This window comes from Gopherus evgoodei, chromosome 3, assembly GCF_007399415.2.
Source record: "Gopherus evgoodei ecotype Sinaloan lineage chromosome 3, rGopEvg1_v1.p, whole genome shotgun sequence".
Taxonomy (NCBI): domain Eukaryota; kingdom Metazoa; phylum Chordata; order Testudines; family Testudinidae; genus Gopherus; species Gopherus evgoodei.
Genome location: NC_044324.1, coordinates 147,323,688 through 147,339,908, shown reverse-complemented (window position 1 = coordinate 147,339,908; position 16,221 = coordinate 147,323,688). Strand labels below are relative to the sequence as shown.

General features: G+C 42.6%; 1 protein-coding gene across 4 annotated transcripts in view; it reads right to left on the bottom strand.

Annotated features, from left to right (window-relative positions):
• The window catches only part of RYR2 (ryanodine receptor 2), a 737,385-nt gene that overhangs the window by 155,368 nt on the left and 565,796 nt on the right, over nucleotides 1-16,221 (bottom strand). For all 4 annotated transcript variants that reach the window (XM_030556966.1, XM_030556967.1, XM_030556968.1 and 1 more), the window contains 3 exons: nucleotides 14,394-14,714; nucleotides 11,914-12,154; nucleotides 11,395-11,482 (listed from right to left, as the gene is read on the bottom strand). In XM_030556966.1, coding sequence (XP_030412826.1) covers nucleotides 11,395-11,482; nucleotides 11,914-12,154; nucleotides 14,394-14,714 — 650 coding nt within the window. The remainder of the gene's footprint in view (nucleotides 1-11,394; nucleotides 11,483-11,913; nucleotides 12,155-14,393; nucleotides 14,715-16,221) is intronic.

Here is a 16,221-nt window from a genome sequence, read left to right as displayed (position 1 = left end):
GAGGGTTGGGGCTGCAGGATAGGACCCAGCAGGTCTGGGCCAGGGGAGGGCTGGCCGGGCTGCGCCTGGGGCCTGGATCCAGCTGCGGCTGGGTCCGGGCCACTCTGGGTTGTAGGAGTCAAGGTCAGGGGAGGGGCGCCCCTCACCAGCAAGGTTCCCTAAGCACCTGTGCAGCGCTAAATAGGCTGCTGTGTGGCCGCACAGCTTACAGGGAACTTAGCCCACAGCTACCCGATTTGCATACAACTCCTAGCTACCCCGTCCCTGCACCGTGTGTTACCTCCATGCCTGCACACAGCCCCTAGCTACCCCATCCCTGCACCTGAAGCTGTTTTCAAACTTTCTAAGCTAAGCTCCCCAACTTTGAGTTATAATTTTTGGTTGTGTCTCCCCCCAACCCAGAAAGGCTAGATGGCCTGATCATAAATTAGAATAATAGATTATTAGGGTTGGAAGGGACCTCAAGAGATCATCTAGTCCAACCCCCTCCTCAAAGCAGGACCAATCCCCAAATGGCCCTCTCAAGGATTGAACTCACAACCCTGGGTTTAGCAAGCCAATGCTCAAACCACTGAGCTATCCCTCCCCCCTGGACCACACCATGTGGAAGTGGCTCGAGCCCCACTAGCCCCTGCCCTCCCAAAACAGAAGTCAAACTACACCTATGCCCAACGCCCCTGCCCTGAGGGCCCCCCCACTTCCACTGGGCCCTGGAATTTTTATAGCATGTCACGGGTGGCCTCAGCAAGAAAAAGGTTGAGAACCCCTGACATAAACCACATGCTTTTACTTCTGTCCTCTGGCTGAACTAGCATAATTTTTATAATTTGGAAGAAGGTTTAAGGAAGCCGCTTTGTGTTTTAATCTCCTGTAGAGGTATCAATTGATAGAGAGGCATCATCTAAACAGGATTAAGGAGTTTTGGAAAACTAAACACTTTCTACTCTTGCCAACACTAAATTTGGCTCCAAACATCCTGTCAAAAGTCTGATTACTGTAAAATATATAACCCGAGTGCAGAAATTAAATTTAATTTTGTCTTGTGACATTCACACAAAGTCATTGTGTTTCCTGAACTGTAATTCTATGTCACTAAATAAATGCATATGTATACATGGTCCAAGCTATGTAGGTTGCCATCAGATCTTTATCTAAATTATTTAATTAACTCTATGCCATGGCTCTAGTGAGGGATATTTGGAACATTGGATACTATTTTGTACAACAGGGAGGCAATTTTACACTATCAGTGTGAATGCTAGAGTATGTAAGCTTCCAAATTCACTCTGTGAGCATTCATGAGAGTGAAACTTGATCACTCAAACATTCAAAGGAAGTGAGCACAAAAATGGATGCAACACAGCCAAAGTAAATTCATTTTAAAGTTCGTGTGAGTATTCACAAAATTGTTCTCTTTATTCTCTAAACTCTAATGACATGACAGATTTGAACTATATAGATAGGAACATTGTAGATAGATATAAAAATACAACGTTATTGGCTGGAAAACAGGAGTATTTTGTGAAAGTTTTCAGGTTTCAACAATTGCTTTTGTTCTACACCAGGACAACACCAAGACCCTTTGGAAAAACAGAGCAAGAAAGATAGGAATATTTAATAATCCAGTGATTATGGCACAATCCTGAAATACGAGACACCCAGGTTCAAGTCCCTTCTGTTCCTGATTCAGAACACATATCTTTGTGAAAAGTTTCAGTTTTTACAAATTAACATTTTCCAACAAAAAATGTTTTCATCGAAAATTTGCCAACCAATTCTAGTAATTACACCTGTATTGAATTCAAATATTAGAAAGTGTTCGTACTGAAAAAAATCATGTAGCCTTGATTAAGCACTATAAAATACTACAACAAAATGTCTATATATTTTACCTTAGCTATTTTTGTTCATTTTACGTCAAATATTGTACTTGAAAATAAAAAGATTTTACAAAATATGCTGTTCACTTTGCACACCTTAAATGATTTTCCACATAATAAAATAACAAGCTAACCTAGCTAAACTTTGATGCAAACCTCCAAGGCATAAAATCAATTACTGATGGCAATGACTTTGCTATACTCCACTGCTTACCTGCAGGCAAACAAACTTTCTAAACTCAATCAAAAGTCTTTACATTTGAAAACTCTGACAGATTACAATAAAGCGTAAACTTATCCAGTTTCCATTTCAAATACGAATTACATTAGATAAAGGATTGTTGCCTCACATTTACATAGTGGAATGGCATAAAATGCAAATAGCATCACAATTAGACAAAAAATAATTGCCTAGATATTATCATACCGGTAATTCTGTCTATCTTAGGTTTTTCTACAGTGAGCATCACAAGAGTACCACTATTTAAAATATTGATCCAGCAAAGCACTTAAATATGTGTGTAAGTTTAAGCATGTGAGTAATCCCTTTTAACTGGCATGTTTAAAGTTATTAACACTGTCATAACCTTAGTCCCAGATTTGGACCTTAGCGTCCAAAATATGGGGGTTAGCATGAAAACCTCCAAGCTTAGTTACCAGCTTGGACCTGGTACTTGCTGCCACCACCCAAAAAATTAGAGTGTTTTGGGGCACTCTGGTCCCCCTGAAAAACCTTCCCTGGGGACCCCAAGACCCAAATCCCTTGAGTCTCACAACAAAGGGAAATAATCCTTTTTCCCTTCCCCCCTCCAGGTGCTCCTGGGGAGATACACAGACACAAGCTCTGTGAAACTACACAGAGTGACTCCCCCTCTCCGTTCCCAGTCCTGGAAACAAAAAGTACTTTCCTATTCACCCAGAGGGAATGCAAAATCAGGCTAGCAAATCCAACGCACACAGATTTCCCCTGATTTCTTCCTCCCACCAATTCCCTGGTGAGTACAGACTCAATTTCCCTGAAGTAAAGAAAACTCCAACAGGTCTTAAAAGAAAGCTTTATATAAAAAGAAAGAAAAAATACATACAAATGGTCTCTCTGTATTAAGGTGACACAACACAGGGTCGATTGCTTAAAAGAATATTGAATAAACAGCCTTATTCAAAAAGAATACAAATCAAAGCACTCCAGCACTTATATTCATGCAAATACCAAAGAAAAGAAACCATATAACTTACTATCTGATCTCTTTGTCCTTACACTTAGAAACAGAAGACTAGAAAGTAGAAACTACTCCAAAGCTCAGAGAAAGCAGGCAGGCAGAAAACAAAGACTCAGACACAAAATTCCCTCCACCCAAAGTTGAAAAAATCCGGTTTCCTGATTGGTCCTCTGGTCAGGTGCTTCAGGTGAAAGAGACATTAACCCTTAGCTATCTGTTTATGACACGCCCCCCAAATTGCAGACAGTGGGGAAGCTCACTGGCGGCGATTTCCTTCTAGAACTTGAAAATAAACAGATTAATACAACACATGCACCTTTACATATACCCCTAAGTATATAACTAACAGACTTCTACATTTTAAGAACACTTTTTAACTACTGAATTCTGGGAAACTCTCACGGGAGAGTGCATCAGCTACTTTGTTAGAAGCTCCTGTGATGTGTTGAATTTCAAAATCAAAATCTTGGAGAGCTAAACTCCAACGAAGAAGTTTCTTGTTGTTCCCCTTGGCAGTATGAAGCCACTTTAGCGCAGCATGGTCAGTTTGTAGTTGGAACCGCAGTCCCCAAACATATAGGCGTAGCTTTTCCAGGGCGTACACAATGGCATAGCATTCCTTTTCACTGACTGACCAGTGACTTTCCCTCTCAGACAGTTTCTTGCTGAGAAACACGACAGGATGGAAGTTGTGATCTGTTGCTTCCTGCATGAGCACTGCTCCTATACCACGCTCAGATGCATCTGTGGTTACTAGGAATGGTTTGTCAAAATCCAGGGCCCTGAGTACAGGGTCAGACATGAGCGTTGCCTTAAGTTGGGTAAAGGCCTTTTGACACTCATCAGTCCACTTAACTGCATTTGGCTGGGTCTTTTTGGTCAGTTCGGTCAGTGGGGCAGCGATTTGGCTGTAGTGTGGTACAAATCGCCTGTAGTATCCGGCCAAGCCTAAGAAGGATTGGACCTGCTTCTTGGACCGTGGGACAGGCCACTTTTGGATAGCATCCACCTTGGCCTATAGGGGGTTTATGGTTCCTCGACCCACCTGGTGCCCCAGGTAAGTCACTCTGTTTTGGCCTATTTGACACTTTTTGGCCTTAACAGTTAGTCCTGCCTGCCTGATGCGCTCAAAGACTTTTTCCAGGTGTTCTAGGTGTTCAGGCCATGAATCAGAAAAAATGGCCACATCATCGAGGTAGGCAACTGCATATTCTCCCAATCCTACTAGTAGACCATCTACTAGCCTTTGGAAGGTGGTGGGTGCATTTCGCAGTCTGAAGGGAAGCACATTAAATTCATACAGCCCCGCATGGGTGATGAATGCTGACCTTTCTTTGGCAGGTTCATCTAGCGGTACTTGCCAGTACCCCTTGGTTAAGTCTATTGTAGATATGAACTGGGCACGTCCCAACTTCTCCAATAGCTCATCAGTGCGTGGCATTGGATAGTTGTCCGGACGAGTTACCGCATTTAGCTTACGGTAGTCCACGCAAAAGCGTATTTCCCCATCGGGTTTGGGTACTAGAACCACTGGAGATGCCCATGCACTGGTAGATGAGCGGATTATACCCATCTGTAGCATGTTCTGGATCTCGCGTTCTATAGCAGCTTGGGCATGAGGAGACACCCGGTATGGTGGGGTTCTGATTGGGTGAGCATTACCTGTATCAATGGAGTGGTATGCCCGCTCAGTCCGTCCTGGGGTGGCTGAGAACAATGGGGCGAAGCTAGTGCACAGCTCCTTAATTTGTTGCCGCTGCAGACGTTCCAGGGTGGTTGAGATGTTCACCTCTTCTACGCCACCGTCTTTTTTCCCGTCGTAGTAGACACCGTCAGGCCACTCAGCCTCATCTCCCTGGACTGTAAACTGACAAACCTGTAAGTCTCTGGAATAAAAAGGCTTGAGAGAATTAACATGGTACACTTTAGGCTTTAGTGAGGAATTGGGAAATGCTATGAGGTAATTTACAGTTCCTAGGCGCTCTTGGACCGTGAATGGCCCTTCCCATGATGCTTCCATCTTATGGGCCTGTTGCGCCTTCAAGACCATAACCTGGTCTCCTACCTTGAAGGAACGTTCTCTGGCATGTCTGTCATACCAGGCCTTTTGCTCTTCCTGAGCATTCTTTAGGTTTTCTCTAGCAAGGGCTAAAGAGTGTCGGAGGGTGCTTTGTAGGTTGCTTACAAAGTCCAGAATGTTAGTTCCTGGAGAAGGCGTAAACCCCTCCCATTGCTGCTTCACCAACTGTAGTGGCCCCTTAACCTCGTGACCATACACAAGTTCAAACGGTGAAAACCCTAAACTGGGATGTGGTACAGCCCTGTAGGCAAACAGCAACTGCTGCAACACTAGGTCCCAATTATTGGAGAATTCGTTGATGAATTTTCGTATCATGGCCCCCAAAGTTCCATTGAACCTTTCCACTAGGCCATTGGTTTGATGGTGGTGCGGGGTGGCAACCAAGTGATTCACCCCATGAGTTTCCCACAGTTTTTCCATGGTCCCTGCCAGGAAATTAGACCCTGAATCTGTAAGGATGTCGGAGGGCCAACCTACCCTGGCAAAGATGTCTGTTAAGGCCAGGCACCCAGTGTTAGCCCTGGTGTTGCCTAGAGCTACTGCTTCTGGCCATCGGGTAGCAAAGTCCACTAAAGTTAGTACGTACTGCTTTCCTCTGGGCGTCTTTTTTGGGAAAGGGCCCAGAATATCCACAGCTACTCGCTGAAATGGGACCTCAATTATGGGGAGTGGCTGGAGAGGGGCCTTGACCTGGTCTTGAGGCTTTCCCACTCTTTGGCATACCTCACAAGACCGGACATACTTGGCAACATCCTTGCCCATCCCCTCCCAGTGGAAGGACTTCCCCAACCGGTCCTTGGTTCTGTTCACCCCAGCATGGCCACTGGGATGATCATGGGCTAAGCTTAAGAGCTTCCCCCGGTACTTAGTTGGAACCACCAACTGTTTTTGCGGCTGCCATTCTTCCCGGTGTCCACCAGAAAGAATTTCCTTGTATAAAAGTCCTTGGTCTATAACAAACCGGGATCGATTAGAAGAGCTGAGAGGCGGTGGGGTGCTCCATGCCGCCGCCCAAGCTTTCTGAAGGCTGTCATCCGCTTCCTGCTCAGCCTGGAACTGTTCCCTTGAGGATGGGGTCACCAGTTCTTCCTCAGACTGTGGACTTGGGCTTGGTCCCTCTGGAAGCGATGTTGGTGATGGGGTTGTTTCCGTTGCTGGTGTACCGCTCCCCGCTGGTGCACCTGAGGGTATTTCAGGCTCTGGCTGAGCATTGTGGGTATGGCTGTTTTGTGCTTCTGCCAGTTCTGGCTCGCTGGCACCCTCTGGCGTTGAGTTTGAAGATGTGGTTGCACTTGCTGGTGCTGGTTGCTGTTCCAGTTCCGGGCCTGGGACTGGAGATGCTGTGGCTGTTTCAGTGGTAGGCATGGAATCCGGGTCCACTACCTCTGTCTGGGTCTCTGGTAACACAGACGGGGCGTCTGTGGACGGCTCAGGAACAGGAATGGGTCTGGAAGCTTGCCTGGTTTAGCTACGTGTAACCATTCCCACTCTCTTGGCCCGCCTCACCTGGTTGGCCAAGTCTTCCCCCAGTAGCATGGGGATAGGATAATTGTCATAGACTGCAAAAGTCCACATTCCTGACCAGCCTTTGTACTGGACAGGCAGTTGAGCTGTAGGCAAGTCTACAGCTTGTGACATGAAGGGGTAAATTGTAACTTTGGCCTTTGGGTTGATGAATTTGGGGTCAACGAAGGATTGGTGGATAGCTGACACTTGTGCCCCCGTGTCTCTCCACGCAGTAACCTTCTTTCCGCCCACTCTCAAATTTTCCCTTTGCTCCAAGGGTATTTGAGAGGCATCTGGGCCTGGGGATCTTTGGTGTGATGGTGGTGTAATGAATTGCACTCGCATGGTGTTCTTGGGACAGTTGGCCTTGATATGTCCCAGTTCATTACACTTAAAGCATCTTCCATCTGATGGGTCACTGGGCCGAGGTGCGTTACTGGAGACTGGTGAGGTGGAAGAGTAGGGCGTCTGTGGCTTTACTTGGGTTGTATGTGGGGCTTTGGCTGTCCTCGGTTGTAGGGTTTATGGTCTGTGTGCCCCCTGGGGTAATCGTTCCCCTTGACAGTAGCTTTCTTGCTTTCTGCCAGTTCCATCCATTTGGCTCCAATCTCCCCCGCCTCAGCGAGATCTTTGGGTTTTCCATCTTGTATGTACCGTGTGATGTCTTCAGGAACACCATCCAAGAACTGCTCCATTTGTATGAGGAGGTGCAGTTCTTCCAAGGTTTGAACGTTGTTTCCTGTTATCCAGGCCTCATAGTTTTTTGCAATGTAGTAGGCGTGTTTGGGAAATGACACCTCTGGTTTCCACTTTTGGGTTCTGAAGTGCCGAAGGGCATGATCTGGGGTTATCCCCATTCCGTATCTGGCCTTGGTTTGAAAAAGGTTATAGTCATTCATTTGCTGCTTAGGCATTTCAGCTGCCACCTCTGCTAAAGGTCCACTGAGCTGTGGCCTTAATTCTACCATGTACTGGTCTTCGGGGATGCTGTACCCAAGACAGGCTCTTTCAAAATTTTCCAAGAAGGCCTCGGTGTCATCACCTGCCTTGTAGGTGGGAAATTTCCTGTGCTGTGGAGCAATAATTGGCGCCGGGTTGTTAGGGTTGGCTGGAGTCTGTTGCTTAGCCTTTTCTAATTCCATGGCCTGTTGGTGGGCTTCCCTCTGGAGTTCTATCTGTCTTCTGTGGGCTGCCTCTTCTTCTTCTAGTTTTCTTTTGTGTGCTGCCTCTTTGATTTGTTCTTCTCTTTCTTTCATCTCCATTTGTCGCCTGTGTTCAGCTTCTTTGAATTGCTCTTCGGCCTTAATTTTTGCCTTAGAAGTCATGATTCCTGTTTTCTTGTGTTGGGGTGCCCTCCGGTGTTTATCCTCTGAACTGCAGGTTCTCTGTTGCCTCCTGAAGTCTGCCTAGCAACAGTGCCTTTAGCTAATCTTCAATGTTAAGTAAACCTGAAAAACCACTTTATTTGCATTTATATAGTGCTGGTAATGACTCTCAATGGGAGTGCTATTGTGTGACAAAAGACTCGTGATAGCACCTTAACGACTTCTTGCTTAACATGCAAGCCACAAACTGCCAGAGAGAGCAGAAAAAAAAAATTCTCTCTGGTTCCCTTTTAAAACCAAACTGTTTCTCTGTGCTAAAAAGCCCTTAGCAGAGAAAAGAAAAATATAATATTCCTACTGGCTTCTGGATTCTGTCTATATCCCACCACTGCTACACCATGTCATAACCTTAGTCCCAGATTTGGACCTTAGCGTCCAAAATATGGGGGTTAGCATGAAAACCTCCAAGCTTAGTTACCAGCTTGGACCTGGTACTTGCTGCCACCACCCAAAAAATTAGAGTGTTTTGGGGCACTCTGGTCCCCCTGAAAAACCTTCCCTGGGGACCCCAAGACCCAAATCCCTTGAGTCTCACAACAAAGGGAAATAATCCTTTTTCCCTTCCCCCCTCCAGGTGCTCCTGGAGAGATACACAGACACAAGCTCTGTGAAACTACACAGAGTGACTCCCCCTCTCCGTTCCCAGTCCTGGAAACAAAAAGTACTTTCCTATTCACCCAGAGGGAATGCAAAATCAGGCTAGCAAATCCAACGCACACAGATTTCCCCTGATTTCTTCCTCCCACCAATTCCCTGGTGAGTACAGACTCAATTTCCCTGAAGTAAAGAAAACTCCAACAGGTCTTAAAAGAAAGCTTTATATAAAAAGAAAGAAAAAATACATACAAATGGTCTCTCTGTATTAAGGTGACACAACACAGGGTCGATTGCTTAAAAGAATATTGAATAAACAGCCTTATTCAAAAAGAATACAAATCAAAGCACTCCAGCATTTATATTCATGCAAATACCAAAGAAAAGAAACCATATAACTTACTATCTGATCTCTTTGTCCTTACACTTAGAAACAGAAGACTAGAAAGTAGAAACTACTCCAAAGCTCAGAGAAAGCAGGCAGGCAGAAAACAAAGACTCAGACACAAAATTCCCTCCACCCAAAGTTGAAAAAATCCGGTTTCCTGATTGGTCCTCTGGTCAGGTGCTTCAGGTGAAAGAGACATTAACCCTTAGCTATCTGTTTATGACAAACACACTTATATATTTTGCTGACTCAGCGCCTAATTGTTGAACAGGTATTTAGGCTGTGCTTGGTGGGGTTCATAGATAATATTAGTTAAAATACCTCTAAGTACAGAAATGCTACAATACTATCACTCAGACTTGCAGAACTGTGATTATAGTGGGAAATGCAACTATGTAAAGATGACACTTCTTCACTCACCTATTCCCTGTGAGTGTTCAGTTTCATTTTATTTTATTGGCAGTTTTCTTTTAGTAATTTTACTGCTTTTTACTCTTGCACACGTCATGAGCTGCATTCTATTCTAAAACACGTATCATCAGTGAAGTTCATAGCTTAATTCTTAATGCACAGTCTTTGTTGCTGGTGCTGGTGTACAAGCCAGAAAAAACCCAGGTTGAGATCCCAGGATGAGTTTTGCAGGAATGGTATTAAGAGGAAATTTCCTAACTTGCAATTTAGTGAATCTCAGCTAGAAGTCACCAAGGGTATGTCTATATTGCAGTTAGAAACCCATGGCTGGCCTGTGCCAGCTGGCTCAGGTTCACATGGCTTGGGCTGCAGGGCTGTTTAATTGCAGTGCAGATGTTCCAGCTCAAGCTGCAGCCTGAGCTCTGGAACCCTCCCACCTTACAGGGTCCTACAGGAGCCTAAGCTCCTGCCTGAGCCCAGACACCTACACAGCAATTAAACAGCCTCACAGCCTGAGCCTTGCAAGCCCAACTCAGCTGGCACAGGCCAGCCGCGGGTGTCTAGCTGCAGTGCAGACATACCCCAAGAGGCAAACATGGAATGCCAGGACTTCTTTTACAGAGCATAACCCTGATTTAAAACTTGCTGAGCTATTTGTCTGTCTGCTCTGTGCACAGAACTCCCATTGACTTCAGTAAGACACCTTCTCATGCAGAGCCGTTACCGAAATGGCAAAATAAGTGAAATGCTTTCCTTTGAGTTCTGTTAAAGAAACAGAAATCTGCAATGCAGCGTTAAGTCAGTGGAAGTAAAGTTATACATTCTCTTCAAAGAACTTCTAGATTTCAAGTCTGACAGTCTCGCTGAGGACTCTTCTATTACATACGTTATATCATAACCATGCCTATAGATTGAAGGAGGCGGGATATCCAGCTGTGGTGGGTAGATTTTACTATTCTGTGGTGAGTTACATCAATTTAAACTAATTGATTAGCTACATATTCAGACAAAGAAGGGAGTGCAGGGGGAAATAAAAATATAAGGCTGGTGGCAAGAACTCAATAATGACCATCTGTACAGGAGCCTTATGAAAGAAATACGAGTTCTCATGAAGAAATACATATGGTCATAGAACTACAAGACATCACTGTATTTCTTCAACTTCACAGAACTTCAGGAGTGACAGGAAATTAACAGCCATACACATCTCCTTGTCCACAGACCCCTCTCCATCATTATGTATGTTTTCTCATGCAACCATTCAAAGATCATTACTGGTAGCAAACCGGAGACCAAAATTTGGACTGCTCGTAGGCCTCGCAGCTCTCGAGTGGAACAGACTGGCTACAAGGAATGACATGTTTAGCATCTTACAAGAAAAAGAGGATGGCAAACTCCTCATGATGAAGCACTTTTATCTGATTAATGGGGAGAAAATAATGCCGGCCTGAACAGAGAAAGTATGATCCATCCTCATAGCCAGAAAAAAAGTGTCAGTGGTGATTTATAAGCAAGGAGGATAAACTGTGTTTGAGTCTATCTTGGAGCATTGCAAAAGGAAACCTCAAGTAAGGCAATCAGAATCGGCTTCCCCACACATTGTAGGATTGTTACAAATTATCCCATGATGGTCCCCACACAACCAGTTTTGCCTGAACGACGCACCCTCCTGTATGATCCAATATAACTAATTTACTGTTTGAATGATGCATCAGTAGAGCTATGTTGCATCACACTGTATATAAATCCTTGTTGTGTCATATGGTTAAAGCTATTGGAATACTGTTACAGAAAAAAAGAAAAAGGAAATCTACCTGGGCAGAGGGCAATGCACCACTTGCACCTCCTTCTCAAAGGATGGACATTTCTAATAATTGACCCATCTGCCAAGAAAACTACAGTAAAATAAAAATTGTAAGAATTTACTTACATGGGATTTTGACCAGTAAACGAATACCTCAGCCACCATGCGGAACAGTTCCTCTGCTTCCGGGTTGGGTTCTTTCAGCCATTTTGCCCTAAAATTAGATAACAAGGAAAAAAAACTTGGTGATGATTCTTTCTGGCTTAGATAATGCAATTGTAACATTTTGCTTTGAAATCAATTTTTAACATGATATCACCAGGAAAAAAGTACAACGACATGCATGTGTTTTAATTTATGTTAAAGTGACCTTTTGATGCCCTATTTCAACATCTGAATACAGTTTCCTCATAATAATAGGCAAAATGCAATGGGAAATTATTTTTTTTGTGATTTTTCTCCAAATCCCTTTCCTAAAATTGCAGTAAGTCTGCAATAAGGTACTATTAATGTCACTTTAAAATTGATTGTCTGAAGAAAAGTTATGTAAATTCAGTGTAGGACATAATCAAGGCACAAAAATGAAGTATCAAGAAACATAACTAGGTTTTGAAAGGGTTCACTAATTTGTTTTTTTCCACATACCTGTTATAGTCCACAAATCTAATCAACAAAGGGTAGAAGGCATAGAGGTCCCGTGCCAAAATGGTGAACTCATCTAGGATAAGCAGTTCAGCCTCAGACATGTCACCTCTGCCTTCTGCTCTTAAATGGTCTTCATCTGATACAACCATTGCTGCTTTTTTCTTCAACTTATCCATCAGCGGCAGGAAGTGGGTCTTTAAAAGCTGGGGCTTCACTTTGATTATGATAGGCTGGGAAAACACTATTTAAGGCAAATTAATACTATAATAAACACCTGACCATGAAGTGTAATCCAAAACCTTTACCTTTTCTCTCCTGTATTTTATTTTAACGAACGAGGATGAAATCCTGGTCCAATTTAAAGTCAATGGGAGCGCTGCACTGACTTCAGTGGGGCCACAAGTTCATTTTGTTAGTGTGAAAACAGGGATTCAAATTAGCTAATATCATGCTAAACACTTAACACCATGAAACTTGTCTTATATCTACTGCAGCATTTTGCATTAAGAAAATTAAAAAGTTTCATAAAGTACGTAAATGTTGTGCAGTGACGTATGTGGGGGATAAATCGTTCCTGAGCTCCTAGCTCTTCCTTCACACAGTATTGTTTGGCTTGGTTGAAAGGAGGAAGTACTGGAAATCTCATTTGGGAGCTTGCACTAGTAACTGCCAGACACATCTTGCATTTGCACAAGCCTGGATAAGTTATGAATACACATTTGAACTTTTGGGATCTCATCTGGACTAAATGAGCCTCTGAAAATGTTGAGAGGCACTCATCACTCAGCCATTTACAGTACCTAGGCCGGATTTTCTGCAAATCCACTCATCCAAAGGGTAATCCTTAAGGAAGTATTTAGCTAGTGTTTGTTTAGATAACAAACACCTACAATACATTTCGTAGATTGTAAGTAACTTGCAGCAGGGAACATGTTTGCCTATGTTATCTTACAGTGACTATCAAAATGGGGGTCCAGACCTGTATGTTACCAAAAACATAAGCATCAAAAACAACAGAAAGAAGACAATAAGTATTGAAAAGTCATGTGAAATTGAATCAGAGTGACTTTTCTAGGAAGATGATAAAGTTTTACAAGGTGACAAATCAACAAATCAGCTGTGTTTTCAGCCTTTCACTTTTGTGATTTTCAATAAAACCCAATGTTGTTATCATCTTTCTTAAAAAAAAAACACACAACCTAAAAGTAACTATGAACTGCCATCCATCTCAAAGGAGTGTATGCTGAAGTGATATTTTTATGATTCCTATGAGAGCCTCAGTTTCCCTGTGCTTTGCATTCCTATGCATAGAGTGTAAAAAGCTGCCCGTGGGGCAAAGCAGAAGATATGAGGGTTGAGTCATGTAACTGTTTGGGGTGGTATGAATGGGTCATTAAAGGATTGGCTGGAACCAACCCGTATCAGCGGAGGATCCAGAAAGACAGTGGGAACCCCAATGGCCAGGACATTCACATCTAGGAACCAACAGCCAAGAAGAAGGAGATTCCCCCCAATATCTCTTCATGGAGAAGCCGAGCAAAGGCTACAGCGGGAGAACAAAGCAGAAAGGAGTCAGATGGCTGGGTTAAGAGCTGGCCTTTGGAGGGACACAGGAACACACACACCTGGGACTAGGAACCAAGACAGAGAGAGAGCCTAGATAGCTTTGATGGTAGCATGGCTCAAGGGAGCCCTGGCCTAACGTTGGCCATGCTGAACTCTTAACCTTTGATTCTCTACCCTAACCTAAGGACTTTCAGACTCTGTACATCAGGTGACAAATAAATCGTTGCCTTGTTTGGAAAAGGCTGCCTGGAGTTGATGCAAATAATCACTATGAGCACTGCACCCTGAAGGGACACAGCACAAGCCTTCTGCAGGAGTCTGGCTTTGGCTGGACTCACTGCAAGGAACCATAAGACAGACAGGGTTTGTTGGTGCCTGAAGGCTCAGTTCTGGATCCTTGGAACTGTGTGTATCCTTGGGCCCCAAGCACATTAAAGGGATCACACTCCGAAGGGACTAGTTAGAAACTGGAGCATTGGACAGACCCTGTGGAATGGTGGCAGGGTGTTAATCATAAAGCCTAATGACAACACTTCAAAAACCAGATTTTGGAATAGCACACAATTGCCTTCTGTATATATAGATAAATTGGTGGCAGAAATACAATTCTTTCAGTTCTGTAAATGGCATATTACAATGCAAAGATGGCCATGCTTTTGAAGGAGGGAAATTTATTAAGTTCAAGACGATATATACCAATTATTTTAAAATATATCATCTCTCTTTCAAAGAATTGCTGTCTTATTGTTTCATTTAATTAGACTTTGTATTATTCAAAGAGGCTGTAAAATATGGGCTTGATTCTCTTCCAACTTCAAGTGGGGTAAATATAGAGTAAATCCATTGAAGTCAATGTGAACTGATGTAAATGAGAAAAGAATCAGACTCAAATTATTCATATCTCCAAATCTTACCTGCTAATCTCTTCATCCAGGCTCCCTCATCAATACCTAGGTTGTTATAGATTATTTTCAGTATGTTACCCAACAGAGTGTTCATGTGCTCTGAGGTCAAGGCTGTGCAGCACATTTCAGCCTTGTCAGGATTGTTTTCTGGCCCATGTTCCCACCAGTGTGACATGTAGCTACACAGCATAGGCAATATCACTTCCATTATATGTGGCATTTGTGTGTAACGAATACCAGACTCTGCCAATTCCACTATTTCTTCCATTAACTTCTCCAGGGAAGGAATTTTTGGACAAATCTCTTCTACACTGATTGGCAAATTAAGAGCTAGAAAATAAAAAAAATAAAATGTATCACAAAGAGAAAACACACGTAAACATTTATATCCAAATGTTTTTCCATTCTACTTTTATTTTCTCTTTCACAAGATGTCCATCTGGCTGATAAAGCTTTAGACACAAAGAAAGAATGCTTTTATGGAACTGAGTAGAGAGTTATACATCAGCTTCAATGGAAGTGTCAACTTGTATAGTAAGATTAGTCCCAGTACTGAAGTTGGAGCCAAATTGTTTGTATCTGCCTATCGTCTGGGCTGTTTTTCAAAATCAGGCTAAGTCTCATTTTAACACTGAATACATCATACATATTTGTTCACAGAGCTGCATTAACGCTTGCTTAATTGAAGTTTGGATAGCATTTTGAAATCCTCAATAAAAGTAAATTCAAATTATTATTATTAGTATTAATAAAAGGATATTTCTTTCCACAAAAGACAGTATAGGCTACTGTGGATGTACTACAATTACCAGAACATATTACTTATTAATATAGACACTGACATTTGCCAGACAGACTACTGTAGCTCTATAGAAGAATGAATCAGTTGCTCTTCTTTTAAAATTGAGTGGGTGAAGTTATACATAAGATGCCATTAAGTAATTGTTGTATACTATAGCATAGTGTTTTTCATTTTTTCAATACGCCTCTACCTCGATATAATGCTGTCCTTGGGAGCCAAAAAATCTTACCGCGTTATAGGTGAAACTGCATTATATCGAACTTGCTTTGATTCGCCGGAGCGTGCAGTCCTTCCCCCCACCCCCCGGAGCGCTGCTTTACCACGTTATATCCAAATTCATGTTATATCAGGTCGCGTTATACTGGGGTAGAGGTGTATTTGTGGTATGCATTAAATTTAGAATGAGACATAACAAAATAAAATTATATTCTATAGGTAGCTGTCCAGTTTTCAGTTTCACCCATGGTAGTTTAAAATAATACAAGTTAATCAGTAGAACCTCTAAAATATTTCCAGTAGGGAACAGCATAAGGCACAGCATTAATTCCCCAGCTATGTTTTTATTAAATAGTCCTCTGAAGGGGAATCTACATGAACAAATGTTTACTTATTTGTATTTGCCTTTGCTGTGGTATTTACTACACTTAAAATACAGAGTACACCACAGCAAGCAAGTTATATCATGCTATCCTAAGTATTTACTTGTTAAGGGCATACAATGTATTAAAATATTTAGCCCCAATTAAAGATACAGATAAGTCCCAGAAAGAGTTGAGGCTGAAAATGAGAGATGAGGAACTAAAACTGTTCATTAAGATATGCTATTTTATTTATGATAGTAGACAGTATTAAAATCTCTACCTGCGTATGACATATAAAATCTTATATAAAAGCACTTATTTATATACAATACAAATAGCTTCTGATATTACAAATTTATTCCATTTTGCAATGTATCAACATGATCAGAATGAGGTGGAACTAGTTTAGCAAGTTAATTCCAAAATAATATCTCCATATGCAATATTGGGCAGC